Source organism: Patella vulgata, chromosome 9 (assembly GCF_932274485.2).
Source record: "Patella vulgata chromosome 9, xgPatVulg1.2, whole genome shotgun sequence".
Classification (NCBI taxonomy): Eukaryota; Metazoa; Mollusca; class Gastropoda; family Patellidae; genus Patella; species Patella vulgata.
Window position 1 is genome coordinate 40,413,857 of NC_065887.2, and position 25,189 is coordinate 40,439,045.

Sequence of the window (25,189 nt, forward strand, 5' to 3'; positions counted from 1 at the left end):
GATCATAATCGAGTTCCACCAGGTAAGTTACACTCTACGTCATGGTTTACAAGTCATATTGATGGTAGTCGAGTTCTACCAGGTAAGATACACCCTAGGTCATGGTTTACAAGTCATATTGATGGTAGTTGAGTTCTACCAGGTACGTTACACCCTATGTTATGGTTTACAAGTCATATTGATGGTAGTCGAGTTCTACCAGGTAAGTTACACCCTATGTTATGGTGTACAAGTCATGTTGATGGTAGTCGAGTTCTACCAGGTACGATTCACCCTAGGTTGTGGTGTACAAGTCATGTTAATGGTAGTCGAGTTCTACCAGGTAAGATACACCCTAGGTGTACAAGTCATGTTGATGGTAGTCGAGTTCTACCAGGTAAGATAAAGATACACCCTATATTCAGGGTAGTGATATTAAAATGAACTCATCGACCCTTCTTGGATTTCTTTCGAGAGTCATTTTATAAACCATTCAAGATATCTTTATTAAACTTTGTACACATCAACATATTATAGTATAGTTAAGCTGTTTTGCTAATTAGAAATTTCTCAGATTTTTTTGGATAAAATAAAAGTGTGGGATATTGAATGAAATGGCGTTTAATGATAGGTCAGCATCAACCAAGCTGTATTCCTCACCAAAATGTGAGATTTTGATGAATGGTATTCAATTTGTAGAAATATAAACATTTATAATTCCTATTTTAGGTATTTTAATGCAGCATGGATTACGAGTAACATGTGAAATGACCATCAATTTTAAAACAACTTTACAGAAATCATTCCGATCTTCAGCTTTCTTGTTAAACAGTTCACGTGCTATATCAGCTGCTCAGGTAAAACAAAACAAAAATTTGGTCATAATTCAAAGTAAGCTAACCATTAATAGTAGGTTGTTTCTGTTATTGACTCGAGTGATGTGGTTTTCATCAGTATGTGATAAGGAGTCGGTTGGCCTGCTTTACCCGTCTTCATTAGCCCAGTCAGAGCAGAACAGTAGGACGTAAACCCCATTTCATTTCATTGCCCACTTTACCTCATGGGTTTTCTCAGCAAGTGAATTATCAAACCATTGATACACTATAGGTTATTCTCGAAATAACCTAGCTGGGTTAATGTTAAAATCCATTCCTCTCTCTTCTCTCTCTCTGCTGTTCTTTCTTGTCTAACTTTGAGACTCCTTTACTCAAGCAAATTATTAAAATATACCATATGTTAGTTCTGAAATAATGGAACCCGGTAAAAACACTGTCTGGTAAACTCGGGGACTGAACAGCACAGTGGACACTTACGGTTAGCCCCCAGATCCATTCACTTCATCTCTGAAGTATACGTTTGTTGTTTGTATATTGTGCCTTGTCTGTAGATTTGCTTGTGTGTGGTGCAGTCCCCCTGCACTTACTACCTCGTGGGTTTTCTCCGGGTCCTCCGGTTTCCTCCCACTGCTAAAGACCCCTACGTGGAAGCGAATTATTGAAATAAAATTAAACCATATGTTAGTCCCGAAATGACCTAGTTTGTGTCGAGTGGACATTAAACCCCATTTCTCTCTCTCTCTCTCCAGCACTTACTATTAAATAGCTATCCGACAAAAATTCTTATGTTTTTATTTCAGACTGACGAACGGTTCCGTAGAATTATGCCCCTTGCATTGTTCCATGCTCTGTTGGTCCATCAGAGTTACTATGGCGACCATGCTTTCAATAATTACCATAATTGGGATTTAGCTGACTTGTCTGCAGCAGCAGATATATTTAAACCTCTATATCTGAAGAACTGTGATCCAATCAAATCATCTAAAATGATCAGTCAGGTTTATTCAGATCATTGTACAACCATGAACGATCGAGACGTTGTTGAAGCCATTGGAACTGAGCTATTGAAAATATCTTTAGAGGGACCAGAATATTATCAGGTAGGTTGTTTAATTCAATAGATGTTGTATAGCAGGGGGTTGGATGGCTGAATGGTTAGTTTGTGTCCAGTGGAAGTTAAATCCCATTTCTCACTCTCTTTCTCTCCCTCTCCTCTCTTTTCCTCCCCCTGCTAAAAACCTCTACACGCAAGTGAATTATTGAATTAAAATTGAACCATATGTTAGTCCCGAAATGGCCTAGTTGTGTCAAATGCACTTAAACAAACTCTCTCTCTCTCTCTCAAATCCTAGTTTAGTCTGTGTACGACCATTCCCCAAAGACTGTTATCTTGGTTGCTTTGCAAAAAAGTCATATTCTTTCCAAAATATGCTCCAAATGCCCTCCACAAACTTGCATGCAATGCGCAAAATTGTCAATTACTCGAACACATTCCTCTTTGGGAGTTTCCCTGATGATTGCTGCCTTCAGTTCACCAATCGTTTGAGGGTTGTTCTGGTACTGTGAACTTGACAGTTGGAAATCGAAAAAAGAGTAAGCAGAAACTCGGCAGTGAAGGGCAAAATTGCATGGCATTTGTCTGTCTTCAACAAAGCCAGTATGGTGCAGAGTAGGATGTTTCCATATTTACAATTTTTCATGATGCTTTGCTGTAATTACATTGAAGGTGCATATCCAGTCAGTGATACTTATTGTTAATTTTGTCTTTCAGAGTGAAGAATTAAGTAATCCGGGAGTTGCCTCCCTTCTTCAGAAGTTATTGAAGACAAATGAAAGTTCTGTAACCAATAAAGATAAAACTAATTTACAACGATCTCTGGATTCCCTGGAGGATGTTTCAGCTCGGACATTCTGTCTCTCTGACGTGGCAGAACAATGTGTAATAGCCAGTAAAAGCAGGTAAGTGTTTATATACTTTCCATTTAAAGATATCACCAAGAGTCACAGCGACTCCGTGAGTAAGACGCTGTCTCACTCTGCAGGTGGTTCTGGGTTCAATCCGGCAGTACCTCAGGATTTTTCATCATGGCTTCCTCTTGTCTGTTGTGCAGTACGGACAGCCTGGCACGGAATAGTGTGTAGTCATTTAGATGGAACAAAAAATAAAAACCAAAGACCCTGAGCACACCGTTTCATGCACAAAAAAGAACCCTTGACAGTTGGAATTCACTAAAGGGTTGGCAGCAATTATTGACTCAAGAGTTCAATTGTGGGAGTTCACTTTAAGCTTGTATTTGGAAGGTACCATTCAATCAGATCCATAATAAAGTCTTGTCCTATTCCTTAAATTATGACATCAGAAGTCTCAAAATAATCGACTGATAAAAATTCTGAGGAACTCTCACAGATAACACTGGGAGTGGGAACAAACCCTGGACCTTCTTGTAAACTAGCACCATAATCACTGAGCCACAAACCACTCAAGTCGACTTCACACCTTAGTGATTTTTTTCTGAAAACAAGTGAATGATAATAATTATTTAACTAAATATTTTTCAGAATTTTATGTACTGATATGGTTCATGTGACCGGAGCACCTGAACTCTTCATGAAACAAAATACCCTTTTTTCGTCCCACCAAAATCTTGAGACATTAATTCCACAACTTTTCGACATTCTGCAAGATCTACCACGACTTCCTCTCACAAGTAAAGACGAGATTAATCCAATGGATATCTACTTCCACTATGAGGTTGTAGGTTACAAAACATTGATCAAGCAAATGACCGCTGAGTTGAACTTGATTTTGAGAGAGGTCAAAGGTGAAATCGTAGTATCGAAGGATCTATTTGATGTGAAAAATTCTCTGTCAAATGATGAAGTTCCCAAATCGTGGTTGAAAGATTTCTGTCCGTCTGGGCTGGGTTTGAGAGTTTTTGTGAAAGAAATGAACCTCAAGATGAAGATGTTGAAGACATATTTAGACAAACTACCACCAAGTGTGAATTTATCTGTATTCCTACGCCCAGATAGATTTATGGATGTTGTGCTTCAACATCATGCCAGGAAATATTTTAAACAAGTTACTGATTTAAAAGTTGACATACAGGTAAGTTGAAACTTTCGTAAACTTGACTGTTACAGGGGCATTATGGGAGATAAGATAATAAGTTGACAGTTGTTGCTATAATAGTTAAAAAATAGATAACATAAATAGAATATGCTGAAAGTTTCAGTCAAATTGCTTCACTCTGAACCGAGATATTAGCTTTTCAATTTTAGGCTAGCCTCGATCATCATTATTGAGGTCTTGATTATCCATTTTTACATTTAAATAACGCAGGCTAGCAATGGCATCGAGAGTTGATTATGGTCTGGATAAGTTAATTAATGTCTAATTAATAGTTTATATAACATTTCATTTCTAAAGAAAGACCTACAATAGGCAGATTTAGCTCTTGCCTAATGTATGATTAATAACTCCTACCCATCAATAAACTTTGACCTCTGACCTTTCATAACCCGTGGACCAGTGATGGGATTTCAAAATTTTTCTTGTCGGACATTTTACCGAAAATAAAGGGCCATAACTCTTATCATTATTTAAGCAGATGAATTTGTACCACAATTAAAAGTCACATGTCGTCACATGTCAAAATATTCAAATCCCGTACGTAATAAAAATAGGTGAACCTCGTTATTTTTCATATTTAATTCCCGTACAGTATTCAATTCATACCACAATTAAAAATCACATGTCAACAAATTGGTGACCTCGCTATTTTTCACACTTAATTCCCGTACGGCATTCAAATTTATGTCAGTAAATGTCCTACAAAATTAAGCATTTTCGTAATATGTAGAATGAAAGCTTGCCGATCCTGCTTCGGCATCAAATTCACAACAATAATATCTCTTAAGAATTACGTGTCTTCGTTTATACGGCAGCAAATGAATGCAGAACTTCCGAAATAGTTAAATGACTTGTAAACAGGCATAGCTAACTTCAGCGAATGACACTCTTTCATAGTCACGACAGAGTGACAGGCATCATAGGCAACACAGCAACACATGCTTCTTAATTCCTGTCTACAAATTAGTCTCTATCATCCAGAAAAATATTCTACGAATATTAGTCTGGACAGGTGCGGTATAGCATCAACGGACTTCAGCCTACGGCGTACTAGTCTCGGTCACCCAGAAACTCCTAGTCTTCAACATATTCGTAGAATATTTTTCTGGATAATAGAGACTAATAGCCTTCGTGACTCACATCACACGGCTTCATAGTAAGCACTGCCTAATAATATTATGTTAAGCAATATTCGTGCCACGCTTGAGATCAAGGGAAAGTGCCACTGTGGATGAGAATTTCTATATGGATTCTTAAAAGACGTAAAAGATATCATAGACAAAATGACTGTCCATTGATTTAGGGTGTTATATACTCTTACGATATGTGACATCTATGATTAGTTTATTATAGATGCTGTCGGCTCACATCAATGCGATTAAGATGCCCGACAACTGAGAAACCACACGGTAAAAAGGTGGATTAAAATTATAATCATTGATGAATAGTCGGACAAAAGGAAAGCAATGACTTCTGTTTAAGATTAGATTGATGAATTGTCCGACAAAGGATTAAGTCAGTCAATCAAGGCAGATTAAGTAGTTAATCAAGGTAGGTTTATAGACGATATAACACGATAAATACGTTGATCACTTAATTACCTAATAAACCCAGCGTATTATCGACGATAATCGGGTTGAGTGGTAGTTATACACTCGGTAAACTATTAATTTCGGAATTTTGAATAATATTCACCATGTCTTGATGTCCGATTGGGCATATTCCCGGTCGGACAATTTTGGGCGTTTGTTAAAAAGATTCGGACAATCCCATCACTGCCGTGGACGTACTGGTATACCCAACTTTTAACACTTGGCTTTCAATAACTCGCAAAATAAGAATTTTAGGACGTAAGTTGTGACCACCTAAAGCTCCCAATACTTTCTCTTATTTCTTGAATGATAACTCATCTCTATCCATGAACATCTAGACCAAGATTGTATCTAAAATTTGGGTGAAGAAATATTATTGTCTCACATATTTTTGTCTCCTAATGTTTGGGTGTATAATGTGTTTTGGCAGGGTATATGTAATACCACCTGTACTTGAGATAAAAATAACAAATGATTCTATAGATAACTGTTCTACGCAACAACAAATATCTCCATTTACATTGTTTTCTAATAACAACATATTTACTAGACTTGAGGAATAGTTCTTCATCTGATAAAGGAGTTGTCATTATTTACAAGTGGCACCATCATGGACAGACTTTACAAGGATTAAAGAGTTTTATTAAAGTTTAGAAACCATCACTGTACAAATTAAAGTTTACATGATTTAAAATTTCATAATTTGTATTTTACTGTTTTTTGTATGGGGGTGTGGCCTGTTTTTTTCCCACAATGCGTAGGGCCATATCTGGAACATTTTTGGTCGAGAAATGGCTAAGTAAAGTGATGAGGCATCAGTAATTTCTTTTTTCGAGGGATCATGTTGAGAAGTGGGGTGTCATTTTTAGCCGAGAAATGACGAAGTAAAGTGTTGAGAAGTGAGGTGTCATTTTTTGGTCTATATTTTAGGTCCATGTTTATTAAAGTTTACAAACATTATTAATGAACTTTGATTGAACAATAAAATGTATCTTGCATTCATGATCAATATCGATATTTTTTTTTGGAGAAGGCCAATCAAATACAAACAGCCATAGACACAGGGCCTTTAAAATGAGTTCAGTTTATTTATGAACAGTATTACATATAAGTGATTCTTCACATTGCAATGGTAAAATGTGAGTAGTGTAAAATAACAAACAAGTACATCTAGATGTAACCTCTAATATAGTTAGAGTTAGACTAGTTGACTACAGTTACTATATAAAAACATCTTCTACCGAGCTAAACAAATATTTACAGGACATTAGAGAGCAGTGCTAAGATTTTAATCATCAGTTATAAGAACACATATTTTAAAGTTCCAGACGCTGATAATTTTAATAAAAATATATTAATGGGAGATTAGATAAAGAGCTGGCAGTTCTCACTATAATAGTTAAAAACTAGATAATGTAAAGGCAATTTGCTGAAAATTTCAGTCAAATTCATCGACTCTGAATTGAGATATTAGCTTTTGAATTTTAGGCCTAGCCTTGATCATCATTACTAAAGTCGGTACGATAAAAGAAATAGTCTTGATTATCCATTTTTGAATTTGTTTTATAAGATGGCAATCTATTATCTTTGAATATTTCATATCTTGAGTTAAAGCTAATATTGTGTTCCACTGTAGTTACAGTCGATCAACCAATATTAAAAAACGAAACAATACATCACATCAACCTAATTCATTCTGTTAATAATTTAATACAAGTTTGAGGTATGCTTTAGGAATTTCTGTTAATAATTTAATTCAAGTTTGAGGTATTATTTGGGAAGTGTTACTTTAATCTTGGTAAGATATAAACAAATAGAGAATGTAAGACAGTTAAATATGATCCAGTTTACTCGTAGTTTAAGGTAGAGTTTTGGCATCAAAGATAGTTTTAACATCTTTAAAAACATTCTTTAAACTTTCTAACTTTCTTTATGATTGAAACTCAAGATGGCTTCCTCTAGTTTTACTTTTAACAACTGTACAAATATGTAGATTTACAGGTAACATCAACTAAAAGAGGCTAGGTTTTTTTGGGGTTTTTTTTAAAGCAAAAAATAAATAGGAATTAAGTGGATGTGAATTTTAGTGATGTGCATTTTAATGATATGCAGTCTGTTAACCTTGTTCTTCACATTGGGTTAGATAGATGAAAAACCAGTGAAAATGAAGCTCTAATTAATGATGTCAAATGTAAACACCTACCCAAGCCCTAGCTAGCCCTTCTAGATGTAAGAAATGGATTTAAAGCCCTAGCTAGCCCTTCTTGGTGATAGAAATGAATTTATAGCCCTAGCTAGCATTTTGTATGTAAGAAATGGATTAAAAGTTTTGGCTAGCCCTATTTAAGCATTTTACTTTTCTGCATCAATTGGGCTTATAAAGACTGACAGCCCTTCTGAAAGATCTTTACAAGTTTTTCCAGAAGACAACAACATTAAGGCCATTGATTACAGCTTGATAACAACCTATCCAAATTTCAAAGACTAGTAACTAGTCATAAGTAATCCAGGCTATTTGATTTGTGGGGGGTACAGTCTTGGCTGCCAGGATTTTTTGATTTTTACCCGAGTATCAGTAGTCACCTTTTTTAACCAAATAAACCAAACTTTCTGTGTTTTTTCGAAAGATATGAATAGTGATAGTATTAGCGAGATTTTTGGTACTATAGAGTGGAATATTAGTCCTAGATATTAGCTATATAGCATGATTTTTGGTACGACAGAGTGGAATATTAGTCCTAAATATTATTGTTTCAATTTGAATTCACTGGAATAGATAGAACAATGATTGCTTGAATTTCTGTGGATCTTATTTTCTGACGTTGTGTCCCTTTAATATATACAGGTATTTGTATATATGATGTCATATGTTATATCTATCTTTATCTACATCAGTGTATATATGACTAACACCTCTATCTATGTACATCTACATACATCAGGTGTGATTAACCACACAAATCTTCATTCTATACATGGCACCAACTGTGTACCTAAACTCACTCAATTCAAATATACATCTTTATTATTGATTTAAAGGAACTGGCTTGTCCGTGACGAGGAGTAGGTTGTTTTCTACAGATCCTCTAATGGTAAAGACTCCCGTACACACACGGATATCCTGGACAATATGAAGTCACTCGAAACTTTTGTTCCTTAGACCACCTAAAATCACCTGAGAGATGTGAATATTTATTCATGTGAGCTGGGTGGTTTTGGCTTGTCTATGGTCTAAGGAACTCTAGTAACAGAAGGTTTCCCTTGATATGAGCGCTAAAGAGTTAAAGTGTCTTTCCACGCTATTCTTTGGAAGCTTAAATCTAGAATGGGTCTTAATAAAGCCAATATTCTTGTAATATGAGTGTATATAAAGTAATTATATTAAATCTGGAATTTAATTTTTAATCAATTATGTTTGGTGAAAAAATGAGAACAGTCCAAATTGAATAGCAGTCGTTTGCACCTGCAAAATCTATTCTATACATGTCTTTTATTATTATTATTTTATCCTTTATGAATCATTTTTAACTACTTCCGCATTGTCTTCTAGGAAATGATTTTCTTTGTTCATTACAAACAGCACTCAAAACTATTATTGTCCATAGAGTACAAAACTTTGTTTACAGATTTTAAAAGATTACATTGTCTTAAATATTGGATAATAGGATTCCATATTTTCAGGGTAAGATAACAATGTTCATCAATATTGATTGAAATGGACAAATATTGAATTCTAATAAGTTCTGTTTTTAATTTTGAATATTAAAGGGTATTAGGAAAGATTATATAAAGAGCTGACAGTTCTCGCTATAATAGTTAAAAAATAGATAATGTAACAAGAATATGTTGAATATATTGATCCACTCGGAATCAAGATATTAGCGATTAAATTTTAGGTTTAGCCTCGATCATCATTACTAAAGTCGGTACAATAAAAAACAAAGTCTTGATTATCCATTTTGATGTTAAATCATCCATCACAAAATGTATTCAAATCCAGTAAACATTGCAGGCATCGAGAGTTGATTATTGTCTGGATAAGTTAATTAATGTCTAATTAATAATTTAGATAACATTTCAGGCCCAAAGAAAGACCTGCAATAGGCAGATTTAGCTCTTGCATAATGTATGTTTAAGGATAATATTGAGTTAAGAGGTTTGGCTCCTTTAATTCTGACACTTTCCTCAAACATTGAACTCAACATTTGACATGTGAGTATGGGTTAGAGTGAGAATATATAGATTGAGGATAAGGTAAAACAATAGAATGTGGTGTCAAGAGATTTATAAGATTAAAATAGAATGATGTATCATGGATCAATCTGTGACTGTTATTTGTTGTATCAATAAATACTCTAACCTGGTAACACACTCACATTAAATAGACTGGCACCACGCCATTTCTCATCTTCACAACATCAAGGTTCCTATTGTTAGATTGAGTGAAGCCTGTATCACCACAAGCACATTCATTCACTGGATTTCATATAGATGTTTGTTGTATATTTGTGGACAATTTTTATCTTACTTTGACAAAACTTGAAATATAGGTTTCAAAAGATCTCGCTTCCTTTCGATATTGGCTTGTATCGGACCCTAACTTCATGTATGGCCCCTGAAAGTACTAAAATTCATGTTTTTAGCTTGTGGACACTCTGGAGGTCCCAATTTTTATCCGATTTAGATGAAACTCAAAATGTATGTAACCCAAAGGTCTTAGACGCATATCAAACCTTCATTTCCTGGATTATGGCCGCTTATGGTACGAGTAATCGCTTTAAAAAACCATTTAACTATATCACTGTTACACCATAATGATGGTTGTGTTCGAGGTCACAATTTTTATCCGATTTTTATCAAACTTAAAATATGTATTTATATCCCAAAGATCTTGGTACCTTTCGATATTCGTGCATATCAGACTGTAACTTCCTCGATTCTGACACCTGATTGTACAAAAACTCGCATTTTTAGCTTGTGGACTCTCTAGAGGTCATAATTTTTTTCCCATTTTGATGAAACTTAAAATACATGTCTGTATCCCAAAGAATTTTTTTAGCTCTTTCTCTGTCCATCTCGTGGGCGTATCTTGCATGGCAACCGCTGGTTTATAAAATCTGTGTATATTGTGTCTTGTGCGTGTGTTTGTCTTGTGTAATTGTTTGTGTAGTGTAGACCCTAGATTATTAACATTAATTAGAATCTTATGTCTTTGTGCCAGCAGCACAATTTCTTCTTTGACATTTTTTGTTTAACATGCAAACAATCCAACATAAGTTTATTTATCAAAATGACTGGATGTGTTCAAAGTAAATAAATTGATATTTGAAAGAGATAAAAGGATTGAATATTGAATTTACTAAGTTCATAACTATGAATGTCAAATTTCCATAAACAATATAATAATAATAATAATAAAATGTCCATTTATATAGCACCACATCCACAAAAGCGTGCTCATAGAATATACAAAATTTTTAAGAGATTTTAATATTGATAAAGAAGTCACAAATCGCGGTTCAATTGTGATTGAATTCCATCTTTCCCCAAGCAGCAACAGAATATGTGGAATCTTCATAGGAATTGAGTATGACTACTGGAATCTCTTTAAGGGAATGGTGATAGATTAATTGTGACAGTTATTAGGAAGTGTAGGAGGTATAGAGTTACTAATGTAAATAATTGTTGTTTATAGTTGGACATAGAGAAATAAATAAAACTAGCAGGATACATTCTAATAAACCAGATGTTTATATTGATCAATAATTACTTATAATTACTTACACTGTTTATACACCTGGTCAGAACAATTTATAATAGTTTCAAGTAGACCTACTTCTAGATACTACTGTATGGTTAGAGACAGGGTGGCTTTATAGTTTTAAGTACCTACTTCTATATACTACTGTATAGTTAGAGACAGGGTGGCTTTATAGTTTCAAATAGGCTAAGTCTAGATACATGTGTGTACTACTTCATGTGGTTAGAGATGGGTTAATTGGCTTTATAGTTTCAAATAGGCTAAGTCTAGATACATGTGTGTACTACTTTATGTGGTTAGAGATGGGTTAATTGGCTTTATAGTTTCAAAAAGACCTAGTTTAGATACTATACTATATGGTTAGAGATAGGTTGGCTTTACAGTTTCAAATAGACCTAGTCTAGATACTACTATATGGTTAGAGATAGGTTGGCTTTACAGTTTCAAATAGACCTAGTCTAGATACTACTATATGGTTAGAGATAGGTTGGCTTTACAGTTTCAAATAGACCTAGTCTAGATACTACTGTATGGTTAGAGATAGATTGGCTTTACAGTTTCAAATAGACCTAGTCTAGATACTACTATATGGTTAGAGATAGGTTGGCTTTACAGTTTCAAATAGACCTAGTCTAAAATACTACTGTATGGTTAGAGAAAGGTTGACTTTATATTTTCAAATAGACCTAGTCTAGATACTACCGTATGGCTAGAGATAGGTTAATTGGCTTTATAGTTTCAAATAGACTTAGTCTAGATACTACCATATGGCTAGAGATAGGTTGACTTTATAGTTTCATATAGACTTAGTCTAGATACTATACTGTGTGGTTAGAGAAAGGTTGGCTTTATAGTTTCATATAGACCTAAATTTTTGTGAGTATTATAGTTTAACTGGGGTGTATGTTTCATTATCTGGCAACCTATGTTTCTACAGAAGTAAGGATTTACTTATATATGGTTAGGTATATATTTAATTGTTATTATAAACTGTTTCATTTAATAGATTTACCATGATTCTTTTATAAACAGTTCTAGTGACTGACAGGTTGAATTTATTATACCAGTAATCTCTACTGGTCTTTTTTTTACAGAGGAAATCTAAGGGATTACTGACTGTCTTGTTCCCCCAAAACTCCTGGGATCATACAGGATCCTTAAAACCTGGCAATATGGCTATCCCACAACTCCTATAAGGGACTACAGAATCATTGAAAACCTGGCAATCTTTAACCCCCACAATGAAATATACACAATCTCTGATTGTTTGATCATATTGATCCTTCACAACACGTATATATACGGTACTATGATCACATAGGATCCTCGAAAACCAGGCAACTCCTACTTATAAAAGGGTCTCTTGAAGATCCCTGAATGCCATGCATTCTCTATCCCACACATCTCATATACATGGACTGTAATGAATCCCGGAATGCCTAGCAACCTTGTTTCTCCACAATTGCTGAGAATAATGGGTAAAACAATAGCAATATGGCAGACATTTCTTAATGCATGCCTCTCAACCGACCTTTACCAGTATTAGTTTTAAACAGTAGGAAGAACCCATCTAACCCAATTAAAACAGCTCTCCAAACTAAGCAAATTGTTGGCTATGCCAATGGGTCCAATGCAATGTCTCCCCCCACCCCCACTCCCATAATCTTGCCTTAATTAATTTTAATAATTTTGATGGTCCACAGAAAGAAATGGGATCTGTATGTGTTGGTACATTGTTATCTTTTGGTATCTGTGTTCAGATTTTGGTTAAACCTGAAATTAATCCTAGCGATTAATTTGTACAAAAACTCCTAATAAAAAGCCAATTTTAACTAAATGCATGTATGTAGTATTTTAATCTGTAAAGGCCCACTTTAAGCAGATACATGCAATCTTTGATGGGTATTTTAATCTGTAAAGAATTTCTGGCAGGCTGCCTCACAAGATAAAAGAGTAGATATCTATAGTCTAGTCTGTAGAGATTATGTGAACCATTGAAACCAATTAATACCTGCTAATACAAAAACAAATTACTTTCAGACTTACACTCGTTAAAGAGACATTTTACCAAATTTTGGGGATTCAAATGTTCAAAATGTGATTAACATCTATAGCTAGCTCAGTTTTAGGACTAACATACGTATTTATTTCAATAATTGGCTTACCTCATGAACAACTTAATCCATGCTAAAATTTATCAAATCGATTATTATACTAAACTTGGGCTGTCTGTCTACAGTTAGCTCTGCTTGAGAACAGGCACTAAGCTAGTTGAGAGACATTTTAAGTCCTTAATCAACGATTTTAGTCGAAAACACTAAGTATACTTCACATAATTATAAAAAGTATTTATTCTGCTTCCATTTAATAAAATTGAAAAAGTTTATTTAGTTTGTATGTGTATGACAGATGTGAAATTTTTGGATATGGCAGCCATTTAGGGCAGAGATCTTCTCTCAAAGTATGAAGTAAATGGATCTCTGTGTACAGAATGATCAATTATCTAATATTAACTAAGAAAAAAAGTATCAATGGATTGATAATCCTCGGTTTGGATGAAATAGAGCCACCAAATTCCTTTCACAATATTGTAGTTTGCAAGAGATTCCTCAATTCCTCAAATGATGATAAGAGACTTTAATTTTTAACCCAAATTAAAGAGACCACAAGGTAGCCCACATGAGAACAGAAATTCACAGATTTGCTATGATAAAAGTTGATTTGTTGCTAAATGTACCTTTAAAACCGTTCTCACCTGTCTACCTGTAGTAAGATGTTACACGGGAGATGATAGAACATGTACTCAATATATCTCTTTCTTCAGGTGTTACCCATATACACAAAAACAATAAATAACTTCAATTAACTTAAATTTATAGAAACTTTATACATTTACATCCTCACGTTTAGCAGAATACAAAAATATATATGGTGCATGGCACTGCATTCTGCATTTCGTAAAAATTCACCCCTTTAGTAATATTTTTATTCACCCATCAAAAAATAAATTTAAGTACCATAACTAATCTATAAAAAAAAATCTAAAATGGCAAATGGCCTTTGTCTGTTGGGTGATTGTCGGGGTCCAATCTTGTGGGTTTTCTCTGGGTCCTCCAGTTTCCTTCCACTGTTAATCCTGAAATAACTTAGTTTGTGTCGAGTCAACGCTACACCTCTCTTGCCCATTCTCAGGTGATGTTTGCTTTAGGTCTCTATGGCAAAGTCCCAAATCCACATTCAGGAAATTTATGTTTCCCCCTCTGATCCAAAAATATCTGTATCCACACTGCGTTCAGGATATGTTCTTGAATCTTTTAAGTACAAAAAAAAAAAAAAAAAAAAAAAAAAAAAAATTACTATAGAAGAAAAAAATGAAGAGGACAGGAATTGTGTGTAGTCAATTACCATCAATATTTGGTTTGTTTATATTCTTGTTTTATAATGATGTTGACAGGTTTCACCATCTTGATAATAAATCAGTTATTATGACATTTATACCAGTGCGATATATGGTGGAGATGCTGTGATTACTATTTTGACTGTTATCTCTACCTTGGTGCGTTTAAATAACCTGATCTACATATCTTGATAAGCCAACCACACTTTCTTTTACTTTCATCTATTTTTATCACACAACAACTTTCTACTGAATATTTACACAGTTTGTCATTCTCTTTATTTTAAGTACAAAAGTACTGTATAACAACTTTTTGTTAGTAATGTTAATTCCTCATTATCGAATAAAATGTGGTATCAGTTGTTCTAGAATTACTAAGCTTATGCCATGCACATCACGACACCTGATAATTTGTTAACTATGTGAATTTCTTGAATGGAAAGGGGTATGAGGTGTTCTAGAAATACCAAGATTACACCATGCACATTTTGACACCTGATTTTTTTAAATAATATTTGTTATAACTATGTGAATTTCTCAAATGAAAAGTGGTATATGATGTTCTAGAAAAAACTGTGATTATCTTGCGCTGTGCATGAACCTGATGATTTTAAATACAGTAAACTTCACATAAGTCGGATCTAAGTGGACTGACCAATTTTATCCGAGTTAAGCAAAGATCCGAGTTAGCCGAAGACCGAAATTCAATCTTAGCTAGATTAGAAATAGAAATAAACTGCAAGAGCCGGATAATAATTAATTCAAAGGCACATTTCAAGCTTTTGTTCGTATGTGTGAGTAGATAATTTCCATTTTGTCGCCATCTTTGAAAAATGTCCTAAATTTTCCCGGAATGTGTCTCGTACAGCAGACAGTGAGTTTCGAATTTTTCGGGAAAATTCTATTATTGCGTCTCATCAAATAAGCTTATTTGAGTCAAAATGAGAGGAAAGTATTTTGGGGCTCTGTGAATGGAATACCTAACCGCGTTTTAGACCATCAGGACTAAACTGACAGTGAAATTCTGAACGTACTGCCGATCCTACTTAGGAGAAGGAAAAAAGCCGAGTTGAGCGAAGGTCTGACCTAGGAAATCCGACTTACACGCAGAAATTTAATAAGAAATACGTGCAGGATCAAAGGGTCCAAATGATTTTATCCAAGTTGAATGAAGATCCGACTTATACAAATCCGACTAATGCGATGTTTACTGTAATAAGAATTTGTTGGCAATGTGATTTCCTCACTTGAGAAGTGGCATCAGATGTTCTAGGGAGACTATGGATTTGAGCTTTTAGAAACATCTAGATGTCTGACCTTTCAATGGTTTAAGTTTGAAATGTGCATTGTAATCAGATTTTCATATGTTGTAATCATGGTTTCGAAATCCCAGTTGTACAAGGAGTAGGGGTGCCTGTCTAACCTTGTAGGTTTTCTCCGGGTCCTCTGGTTTCCTCCCACTGCTAAAGACCCCTACATGCAAGCAAATTATTGAAATGAAATTAAACCATATGTTAGTCCCGAAATGACCTAGTTTGTGTGAGTGGACGTTAAACCCCATTACTCTCTCTCTCTCATATGTTGTAAATGTTCTCATTACTGACAAAAGAAAAAATATGCGACAACACTTGCTGACTACCCGGACCACTTAGCTGCTGTGGGTGTATGTTTTGTTGCCTGGCAACCTATCTTTTATCCATGTGGAGTAGACAGTACCTAGTTTTGTAGACTACAGAGAACCAGCAATAATTTGGTCTACCTTCTGTTTGTACAGCATTCTTGTAAAGATATTTATAGTTAATGCCATCCATGTGTTTCTTCATGCACATATGTTCATGTTTTTTGTAATTTTTAAATTATTTTATCACCCCACCCAATATCACCTTTTATTTGGTTTAATGTCACTCAACTATCTATTTCAAACAATCTGACATTAGTCATAATAAAAGTTGGTTTTGTAAGAAATTGATATTTTGAAAAAATTGTCAGATCTACTTTATATTAAAAGTAGCTCAGTCAGTGATGCAGGACGGAGGGCCTGACAAGGACAGCTGTCTAGTCCTTCGGATGAGACGAAAAACCGAGGTCCCGTGTAAACATTGGAAAGCACGTAAAAGATCCCTTGGCAGTTGGAATTCGATATAAGAGTAGGCGATAGTGCCTCTGCCCGGGCAAAATTTCCCTCATAGCACACTGTATGGCGTATGCCCGTCTTCATTAGCCCAGTATAGGAGCAGAACAGTAGGACGTTAAACCCCATTTCATTTCATTTCAGCTCAGTCTCTAATTCAATATCATCTACAGTCTTTGACATTGAAAACCTGACTTATTTGTCAATTTAAATCAACATTGATGTTGTGATCTTACCGGGAAAAGATGGGCTCCTGATATCCAATATTTAAGACTAAATAAGCATTTTACCAATGGTACACAAATCGTATACCAGAATGCATTTCAGCGCCATTTGTAACAAGGGACTCGAAGAACGAGGCTAGACATATTCCACGAGTCATGTCAAACGGTGATGCTATATTCTTATCTGGAGAGCATGTGCATTAATTACCGGTACTATCGGTGTAGACTGGAATAACCAGATGCTATGAGATGGCCATTCGATTGAGACTTAGGGCATATTTCACCGAACATAACTGATTTGAAATTTCTAGGTCCCAAATATTAGCAACAACACAATATTTTAATTACAGCCATGAAATTTGTCTTTCTCTTTTTTTTTCAGGTAATGCCATCAGGGTACGAAGCCAGCAAGGCACCAAAGACAGGAGTGTTTTTAACTGGTCTCACTATTCAGAACGCACTCTGGGATACCTCACGATCCATCTTGACAGAAAACTTCCCAGGAAATCCTGATAGTCAAGAAATGCCGCTTGTTTGGATAAACCCAGTTAACAAATCAGAACATTCAATGGATGTTAAAAATGACGTTTTCAATTGTCCATTATCTTGTAGTTGTGATCAAGCAATGCTCCGTGATGAAAATATCATTTACCATCTGCCATTACCGTCCTTACAGTCGTCACAAATATGGCAACAGAAACACATCTTTATTTCATCAAGTTTATCAAATGGTTAAAGCCTCGTTGATTGTCATTTGCATTTTTTTTTATGTTAAAATCTAATATTTTATGGCTTAATCCACTCTAAACTGATTATTTAACATTTAAGTACGAGAACAAAAACAAAATATTAAACATAGATAATCTCTCGGCTTGGATTCCATTGGATTAGAAAGTGACCCATGAAAAGACTCTACCCCTACCCAGCACCGATTGCTTAAAGAGAATGCTAAGTGTTGGGAAATTTAGAATGGAGATACAACTTTTATAATATTTTAATTTGAAAGGGATGCAAAGTCCATCAAATGACAATCAGCAGAAATAGTTAACTGTAGCTATACACATTGCTTGGTATTGATTTATCATCTTATGCAGGTGTGGTCAACTCCAAAATGCGGCTGTGTTTTCATGAACCAGTCACTGGAGGTCTGAGGAGCTTACTGGCTAATTTTTTTTAGGCCATTAATAAGTTTATTTTAGATGATTTTTTACACTAATTCTGTGATCTGACCAGTTTTCCGTCCTGTCTATTTTATATATGTTATTGCTCTTGACAGCATTATTGTAAATATTTCACTATGTTATTTAATTAACCAAATTGCTAATTGAAATTACCAAATAGATTCCATTATTTTAATTTAAATGTAGATTATTTCTCTATTTGAGTATTATTTGAAAATTGAAAAAATATGGAAATTAAATCAACTATATATAATTAGAAAGTAATGTGTAAAAATGTAAATATTGCAATGGTTAATGAATTTACAACATTTTCAGCATTCCTAGAATTTTAAAATGTGATAGAGTGATTCTTCATCTATTTCTAACTGTGATATTTAACTTAAATGTGTTTTTGTATTTTGTGTGTTGGGGATTTTAAAAGAATATTAATAATCTGAACAGTTATTATAAGTTAACAAATACCCTCTTGTTCAAAAGAAACTTGTTTATATTTAACTGTATGTGTAGAAATCATCCAGCCTGGATAACCTGTCCTACCTTTAAGTTCCGTCAGACTACCTGTATAATGGAGAGAATTCTATTAATATGGCATTAAATGCAAGAAATTATATGGTGACTTTATTTTAGTTGTCACCAGCGATTACTTACCATGTTATTAATTATTGAAGGAATGTTATAATATTAATTAGTAAGGTTATCCAGTCATGAGATCAATGAATGTTAGGCAGTCAGTCTTGAGATCACCAAGTCTCTTTTGAACAGGGGGTGCTGTAGTCTAATGGTTGACAAAAAATGAAAGCAATCAAGAATTCCAACTGGCATGCTATCATAGGCACCTTTTGATATAAATTTCCAAATAAATGAGTCAAATTTTCTACATGAAACACTAATAGTTAAAATTACTGTTTAAAAAGCTTAGCATGCTGACGCTTTCATTGAATAAAATTTTCTAGATCAGTCTTTAAAATGCCTGGTAGGCTATCATATATCATAGGCGTCATTGGATACAGACCTCCAAATAAATTAGTTGAATTTCTACATGAAACATCAGTTAAAATCAGTGTTTAAAATGGTGTGATGACCATGCCAGGAAGTACCATATGTATTAAAGAACAGCTTAGAGCACCTGTAGACTAGATCATTTATTATTATAACTATAAATACAAATAATTATATGACACATTATTTATTTTCTTCTCAATATTATTTACATTTTATTTACGTATATATTTCCTGAAGCTTTTGAGTGTCTTATATAATGTGTTTTACTGTTATATATTAGCCCCAGATTTGAAACCATTTCAGCATTCCAGTAAACTTAACTTTTTATTAATATTTTTAGAGTGATGCCAAAATGATAAGCAGAGTTTTTTTTACTAAATTATTTGTAAATAATATAATTTATATATTTAACTAATTATTATACTATTTGTTAATGTTTGATAAATATAAGTACTGCTGAAAATAAATTATAAAATTTCATGTCTTGTTCATAAATTCAGGGGCTGAGAACAACTTCCTCAGCGTGATTTGTGCCCCCCCTTATCAGAGGACTCCCCCAGGATGGAGGACCTGGCAAGGAAAACCACGCAAAAGAATTGGATAAAGTGTAGGCAGAAAGGCTGATATCTGGGTACAATTTCTGTCATAGCACACTGTGTATGCCTGGTAAATCTTTCTAAATTTGCATTCCTTACCCAAACTTTCCCCAAGAGTAGAGTCAGATTATGATTTTGTAAGGCATAGCAAGACAGTGTTGTGTTATGAATCTAGGAAACTCTTACAACTGTTCGTTCTGGGCTTCAGCCTCTAAAACCCATGCCTTAATTCAGCCCTGTTCAGAATGTACAAAACATATGCTTCAATCTTCTGGTGTAGGAGGGGATCACGTGGCTAAGTGGGTAAGACGCTGGCTCGCTAGCCTGGAGGTCGGGTGTTCGATCCCTGCATTGGCCGAGAAAGTTCATCCAGATTTTCTGGCGTGGTTCCCCTTTGTCTAGTCCTTCGGATGAAACGAAAAACCGAGGTCCCGTGTATACATTGGAATGCACGTAAAAGATCCCTTGGCAGTTGGAATTCGATATAAGAGTAGGCGATAGTGCCGCTGCCTGGGCAAAATTTCCCTCATAGCACACTGTATGGCGTATGCCCGTCTTCATTAGCCCAGTATAGGAGCAGAACAGTAGGAAGTTAAACCCCATTTCATTTTATTTCTGGTGTAGGAATGGGTGAAGATAATGTACTTAGATCTGTGACGTGATGGTAACAAAGACTTGATGGGCATCTGTAGGTGAAAATATAGTTGTAGCAACTCCTTTTGGTGGATGAAAGATGGGGCTTAAAGTTAACTTTAACGTCTCATCAAAAATTTCCTTATGCATTGAGGAAAACCCTACAACAATAGATACACAGCATGTTCCAGATTTGTGTCACCTTTGAACTGGAGAAAGAGAGTTGAATTTAACTTGGTCTTTTTTTAAAGATGCATTATGTAAGAGCTTGATCTTCCTATTGCAGGTCTTTGTCTACTTACAAATAATATATAAATTATTAATTTAAAGAAATTTATTCACACAAGAGCCCATAATAATTTAAAGGGACAATAACACTCTTGCTGGCTTGAAAGCTCCAGAAAATAAATAATATCTCTAAGTACTAGATGTTTAGGTGTCCTACCTGTTGTGTAAATTATCCATTAAATTCTATTTTACTTGTCCAGAGGGTTCGAAAATATTTTTAAATCGAAGTTTCATTTGAAAAGATTTACGTTAGACGTTTCAAACCATTATGTTGAATTTTTCAAAATTTTTAAATCAGGTGTGTTAAGATGAAATTTGTACCATCAATTAATTGGAATATTGTATAATAGTACAATTTGTTGACCAGAATAAAGATTGGGACATATTATTCAGTTACAACAAGAGTGGTATTGAGCCTTTAATTTGGATATTATTATCGTAGTAATGATACTCCACACTTGAGACTGCCAATTCAATTACGATTGACCTGAAACTAGACGGGCTTGTTCCTTGGACAATTGGGCATCACAATTCCAAGATGGTGGTGATGTCTTTTCCAGAATCCTGGTCCATATTTTACTTGTTATTGGGTTAACAAGGCCATGGAACAATGAGTTTTTTAAGGTTAGGACATTTAATCAGTCTTCTATATATAATCGAATCCCCGGTTGTACGTGACAAAGAGTAGGGTCGCCTGTCCAACCTCGTGGGTTTTCTCCGGGTCCTCCGGTTTCCTCCCACTGCTAAAGACCCCTACTTGCAAGCGAATTATTGAAATAAAATTAAAACCATATGTTAGTCCCGAAATGACCTAGTTTGTGTCGAGTGGACGTTAAACCCCATTTCTCTCTCTATATATATATATATAATACAAGACTATTACAGTTCACTGGCTACAATCCCATACTAGCTTTTTACAATATGAACCCCCCAAATCTATAGACAAGACAGACTTTTAAAAAGCTTATACCCGATTTACTCAAAGGCTGGGCTAAATCTGGAAAAACAAATTGCACACTAAACATGAAACAATGTCAGATAGTCGACATAAGAAGTTGATAATTTGCCAAATAGCAATAATGGATGCAATACAATATTTGGGCTGGCTGAAAAGTTCTAAGCCTATCGTGAAAGACCAGTATAAAGTCAATGGTTACCATTTGTTTTTCTACATATATAGTTCCCTTCCAGGTGTTCACCCTTTTGCCAACAAGGTTGCAAGGCCTGGATGCCGGTCAGGAAGAAGGGGGTTGGATGGCTGAGTGGTTAACATGTGCTCGTTGGATCATAAGGTCTGTCATTGAATCAACTGGCGTGGTTTCGTTTCCCCGGTTGAACGTGACAAGGAGTAGGGTTGCCTGTCCAACCTTGTGGGTTTTCTCTGTGCCCTCCCACTGCTAAAGACCCCCACGCGCAAGCAAATTATTGAAATAAAATTTAACCATGTTAGTCCCAAAATGACCTAGTTTGTGTTGAGTGGAAGTTAAATCCCATTTTCAGGAGGAAATTTTCTTCAGCCATCCTAAAAAGTTGTCCACAGCTGATATAAATTCATCATTACTAGGAAAATGACAGTGGTCTGAGAGGGCCAAATCGGGCGGAAATTTATCAAGATTTGCTTCAAACTGTAAAAACTGTGCAAATCGTCACAGAAAATCAGGAATCTGACACATTTCTGATCGCAGTCAAGAGCTTTGGCAACCATCTTGCCCCACAACACTGCCAATACATGTATGTCAAGTTGTCGATCAGCCATCACTATGTCATACACCCCCGGTAATCTTTTCTTGGTTGATGTTGATGGCCTATCAGGACGCAGGCCACTTTTTTACTGTGGGAAAGGAAGGGGCATCATCCCCAAAAGTGGAGACCATGTCGGAATATATCTGTGTTGGGGTTAGTCCTTTCAGTTGCCAGTACTTGATGACTGTCCTATAGCCAGTTTTGTCCATTTCTGGTGATTTCAATAGGTAGGTTCACAAGATCGTCCAGTAGACAATAATTACAGTTGCAGTTCTTATGTCTATGATTCATTCAATGATTGCACTTGTTGGTGGCTAAAGTTTGTTTAAATCCAACTGATGTATTGTTTTCAGCCAGCCCTCGCACATATATCGTAAAGGGATTATTTCTTGTGTTCTAGACCTCCCAGTCTCAAACTTGCCAACTCAGAAATTCTAGGTCCCCTTTCCCAGGTTCTGTAGTTTTAAGAATTTAACATGGTGTTTCTCTCACTATGCTTTAAACAGTATTTTAAATTCCAGTGGAAATGTGCAATGCCAGAGAGGGGGAATTTTTCCAGACATAGAATGATTCTTTTAGGCCCATGCCCAGATAAAATCCTGGGATTATAGTTGAGAACTCCGATACCGTAAGCCCTTTTGTTCAGCATGCGGTTAACCAATGGACCTCAGTTTGAAATCATGTGGGGTTCAAGTATGACAATCAGGATTTTTAAAGGTCAATTCCTGTTTGAACCTATTTAGAAGAGTGGTAAGGTTGTTATTGGTCAACTTGCAAATGTGAAATGTAGACAGGACACAAGTTGACTAGGCTTATCGGGTTTTATTACACTAACGAATGCTGAATAGGAGACTTGTGGAGGAACACTAGTCTACTTTTATTTCAAATTCTAACTGACAAGGGTTCTATTATGTGTATACCGGAACTCATTTTTAGTTCCATCCAAATAACTAATCATTGTTCCTTGCCAGGCCCAGAAACTCCAGAGAAACTGTGGCAACAACTTGACATCCAGGTCGCCCTGGGTTCGATTGTTTTTAGTTCCATCCAAATGACTAATCACTGTTCCGTGCCAAAAGCATGATCGAACGAAGGGCGACCTGGTAATCAAGCCAGCGCCTTACTCCACAGAGCCACAAAGACAAGAGAATCCAAGTTGAAATGTCATCAAGAAAATGGATTCCATAGAATCGTGTATTTCCTGTTCAACTACTAAATGCAATTGGAGAGCAAGAAAATCTGTGCCAAATAAAAAATGAATGAAGAAAGAATTAAGACGGAAACATATTTATTGATTAGGATTTACAAACATTTACTCAATTGATACACCACAATTATTTCTATCATTAGTCCATATACATTCATCAAACCATTATATAATTAAAGATCAAAGTCCAGTACTTTATACAATAACCATGTAGACAGACTTCTTTAATAAAGATCTAAGCTGTGCTTAAGTTTCTTAATAAAACAATCATATCAACTTGATCAAAGATCCAAGTCGAGTTCAACAAGTTTTTTTAGTTCCCGAGTTGAGTTCACATTTTCTTTTTTTTTTTATCTAGAACAAGATGCATGCAGAGTTCTTTATTGAACTCATACAAAACTAAGTAAGCAATTATCAAAAATCAGGAATTCTTAATTATTGAACCAAGCAGATTTTGGGGTCAAACATTTATAGAAACAAGTCAAATTCTTTACAAAGAACTTTTTACCTGGATCTCCAATCTTCAAGTTGGACCCTTTATTAAAGATCCAAAATCCAGTTCTTTTCAAGACAAAATCAAAATCTGTTATGGCAATAAAAAAAAACTAGTTCAAGTCGACAACTTATTGAGCTCTACTTCACATAGCTAAATTCCACTAGTTCATAAACCTGTACCTTTAATTATATTTAACGCTTTACACATGTACACCTAGTGTCAAAAATACTCAGAATATATATGCACACATCAAAACAATCTCATTAAAAATCAGATATCAATTACATTTCTTTTTATTTTCTTGTTGCACTACAATGACATCCAATACATTTTCTTTGTAACTTGAGATCACATGTTCTTAATGACCAATCAAATCATCTGTATTTGTATACAGGGCTTTGTTTCATGGTGAATAAAGGCAATTTAAAAAAAAGAAAGAAGGAATACTGTTTGCATGAACGATTATCATAGTCGGAGTGAGGTGAAAAAAGCATATAACGGTCAAATCGTCAATTTCAGCTGCAGATTTACACAATCATTCGTGTGGAAAGTCGAAGTTGCCAGTCATCAGTTCACAGTTAGCAAAACCTAAAAGGGGCCCCTTTACTAGATCTCTCTCTGAAACTGTCACAGTAACCCAGTCGAAATGGCCAGTCATAATGTTCACAGTTAGCATAACCTAAAAGGGGCCCTTACTAGATATCTCTAAAACTGTCACAGAAACACTGTCGAAGTGGCCAGTTAGCAAAACCTAAAAGAGGCCCTTTACTAGATACCTCTCTGAAACTGTCACTGAAACACAGTCGAAATGGCCAGTGATCCTGTTCACAGTTAGCATAACACGAAACGGGGGCCTTACTAGATATACCGGTATATAAAACTCTCATAGAGACATTGTTTTGATATTAAATATGTTAAATCACAATGTAGAGTAATAATCACAAAAATATAAACAAAATGAAATTGTAATCCAATTTTAATTAGATTATT

The 25,189-nt window shown here is 35.0% G+C and overlaps 1 protein-coding gene across 1 annotated transcript; it reads left to right on the forward strand.

Annotated features, from left to right (window-relative positions):
• Positions 1-360: 360 nt before the first annotated feature.
• LOC126831953 (dynein axonemal heavy chain 1) lies at positions 361-19,689 on the forward strand. The gene is made up of 6 exons (XM_056103340.1): positions 361-376; positions 709-836; positions 1,616-1,915; positions 2,587-2,774; positions 3,375-3,924; positions 17,436-19,689. Exons 2-6 carry the CDS (start codon positions 717-719, stop codon positions 17,787-17,789), a joined length of 1,512 nt encoding a protein of 503 aa, XP_055959315.1. The 5' UTR covers positions 361-376; positions 709-716; the 3' UTR covers positions 17,790-19,689.
• The last annotated feature ends 5,500 nt before the right edge of the window (positions 19,690-25,189 follow it).

What these genes read in the sequence shown, in the direction of transcription:
- LOC126831953 (XM_056103340.1), top strand. Translation starts at nt 717, where the DNA reads ATGCAGCATGGATTACGAGTAACATGTGAAATGACCATCAATTTTAAA. An exon ending in GTAATAGCCAGTAAAAGCAG is followed by an intron (nt 2,775 to 3,374) that starts GTAAGTGTTTAT and finishes AATATTTTTCAG; the next exon opens with AATTTTATGTACTGATATGG. An exon ending in ATTTAAAAGTTGACATACAG is followed by an intron (nt 3,925 to 17,435) that starts GTAAGTTGAAAC and finishes TTTTTTTTTCAG; the next exon opens with GTAATGCCATCAGGGTACGA.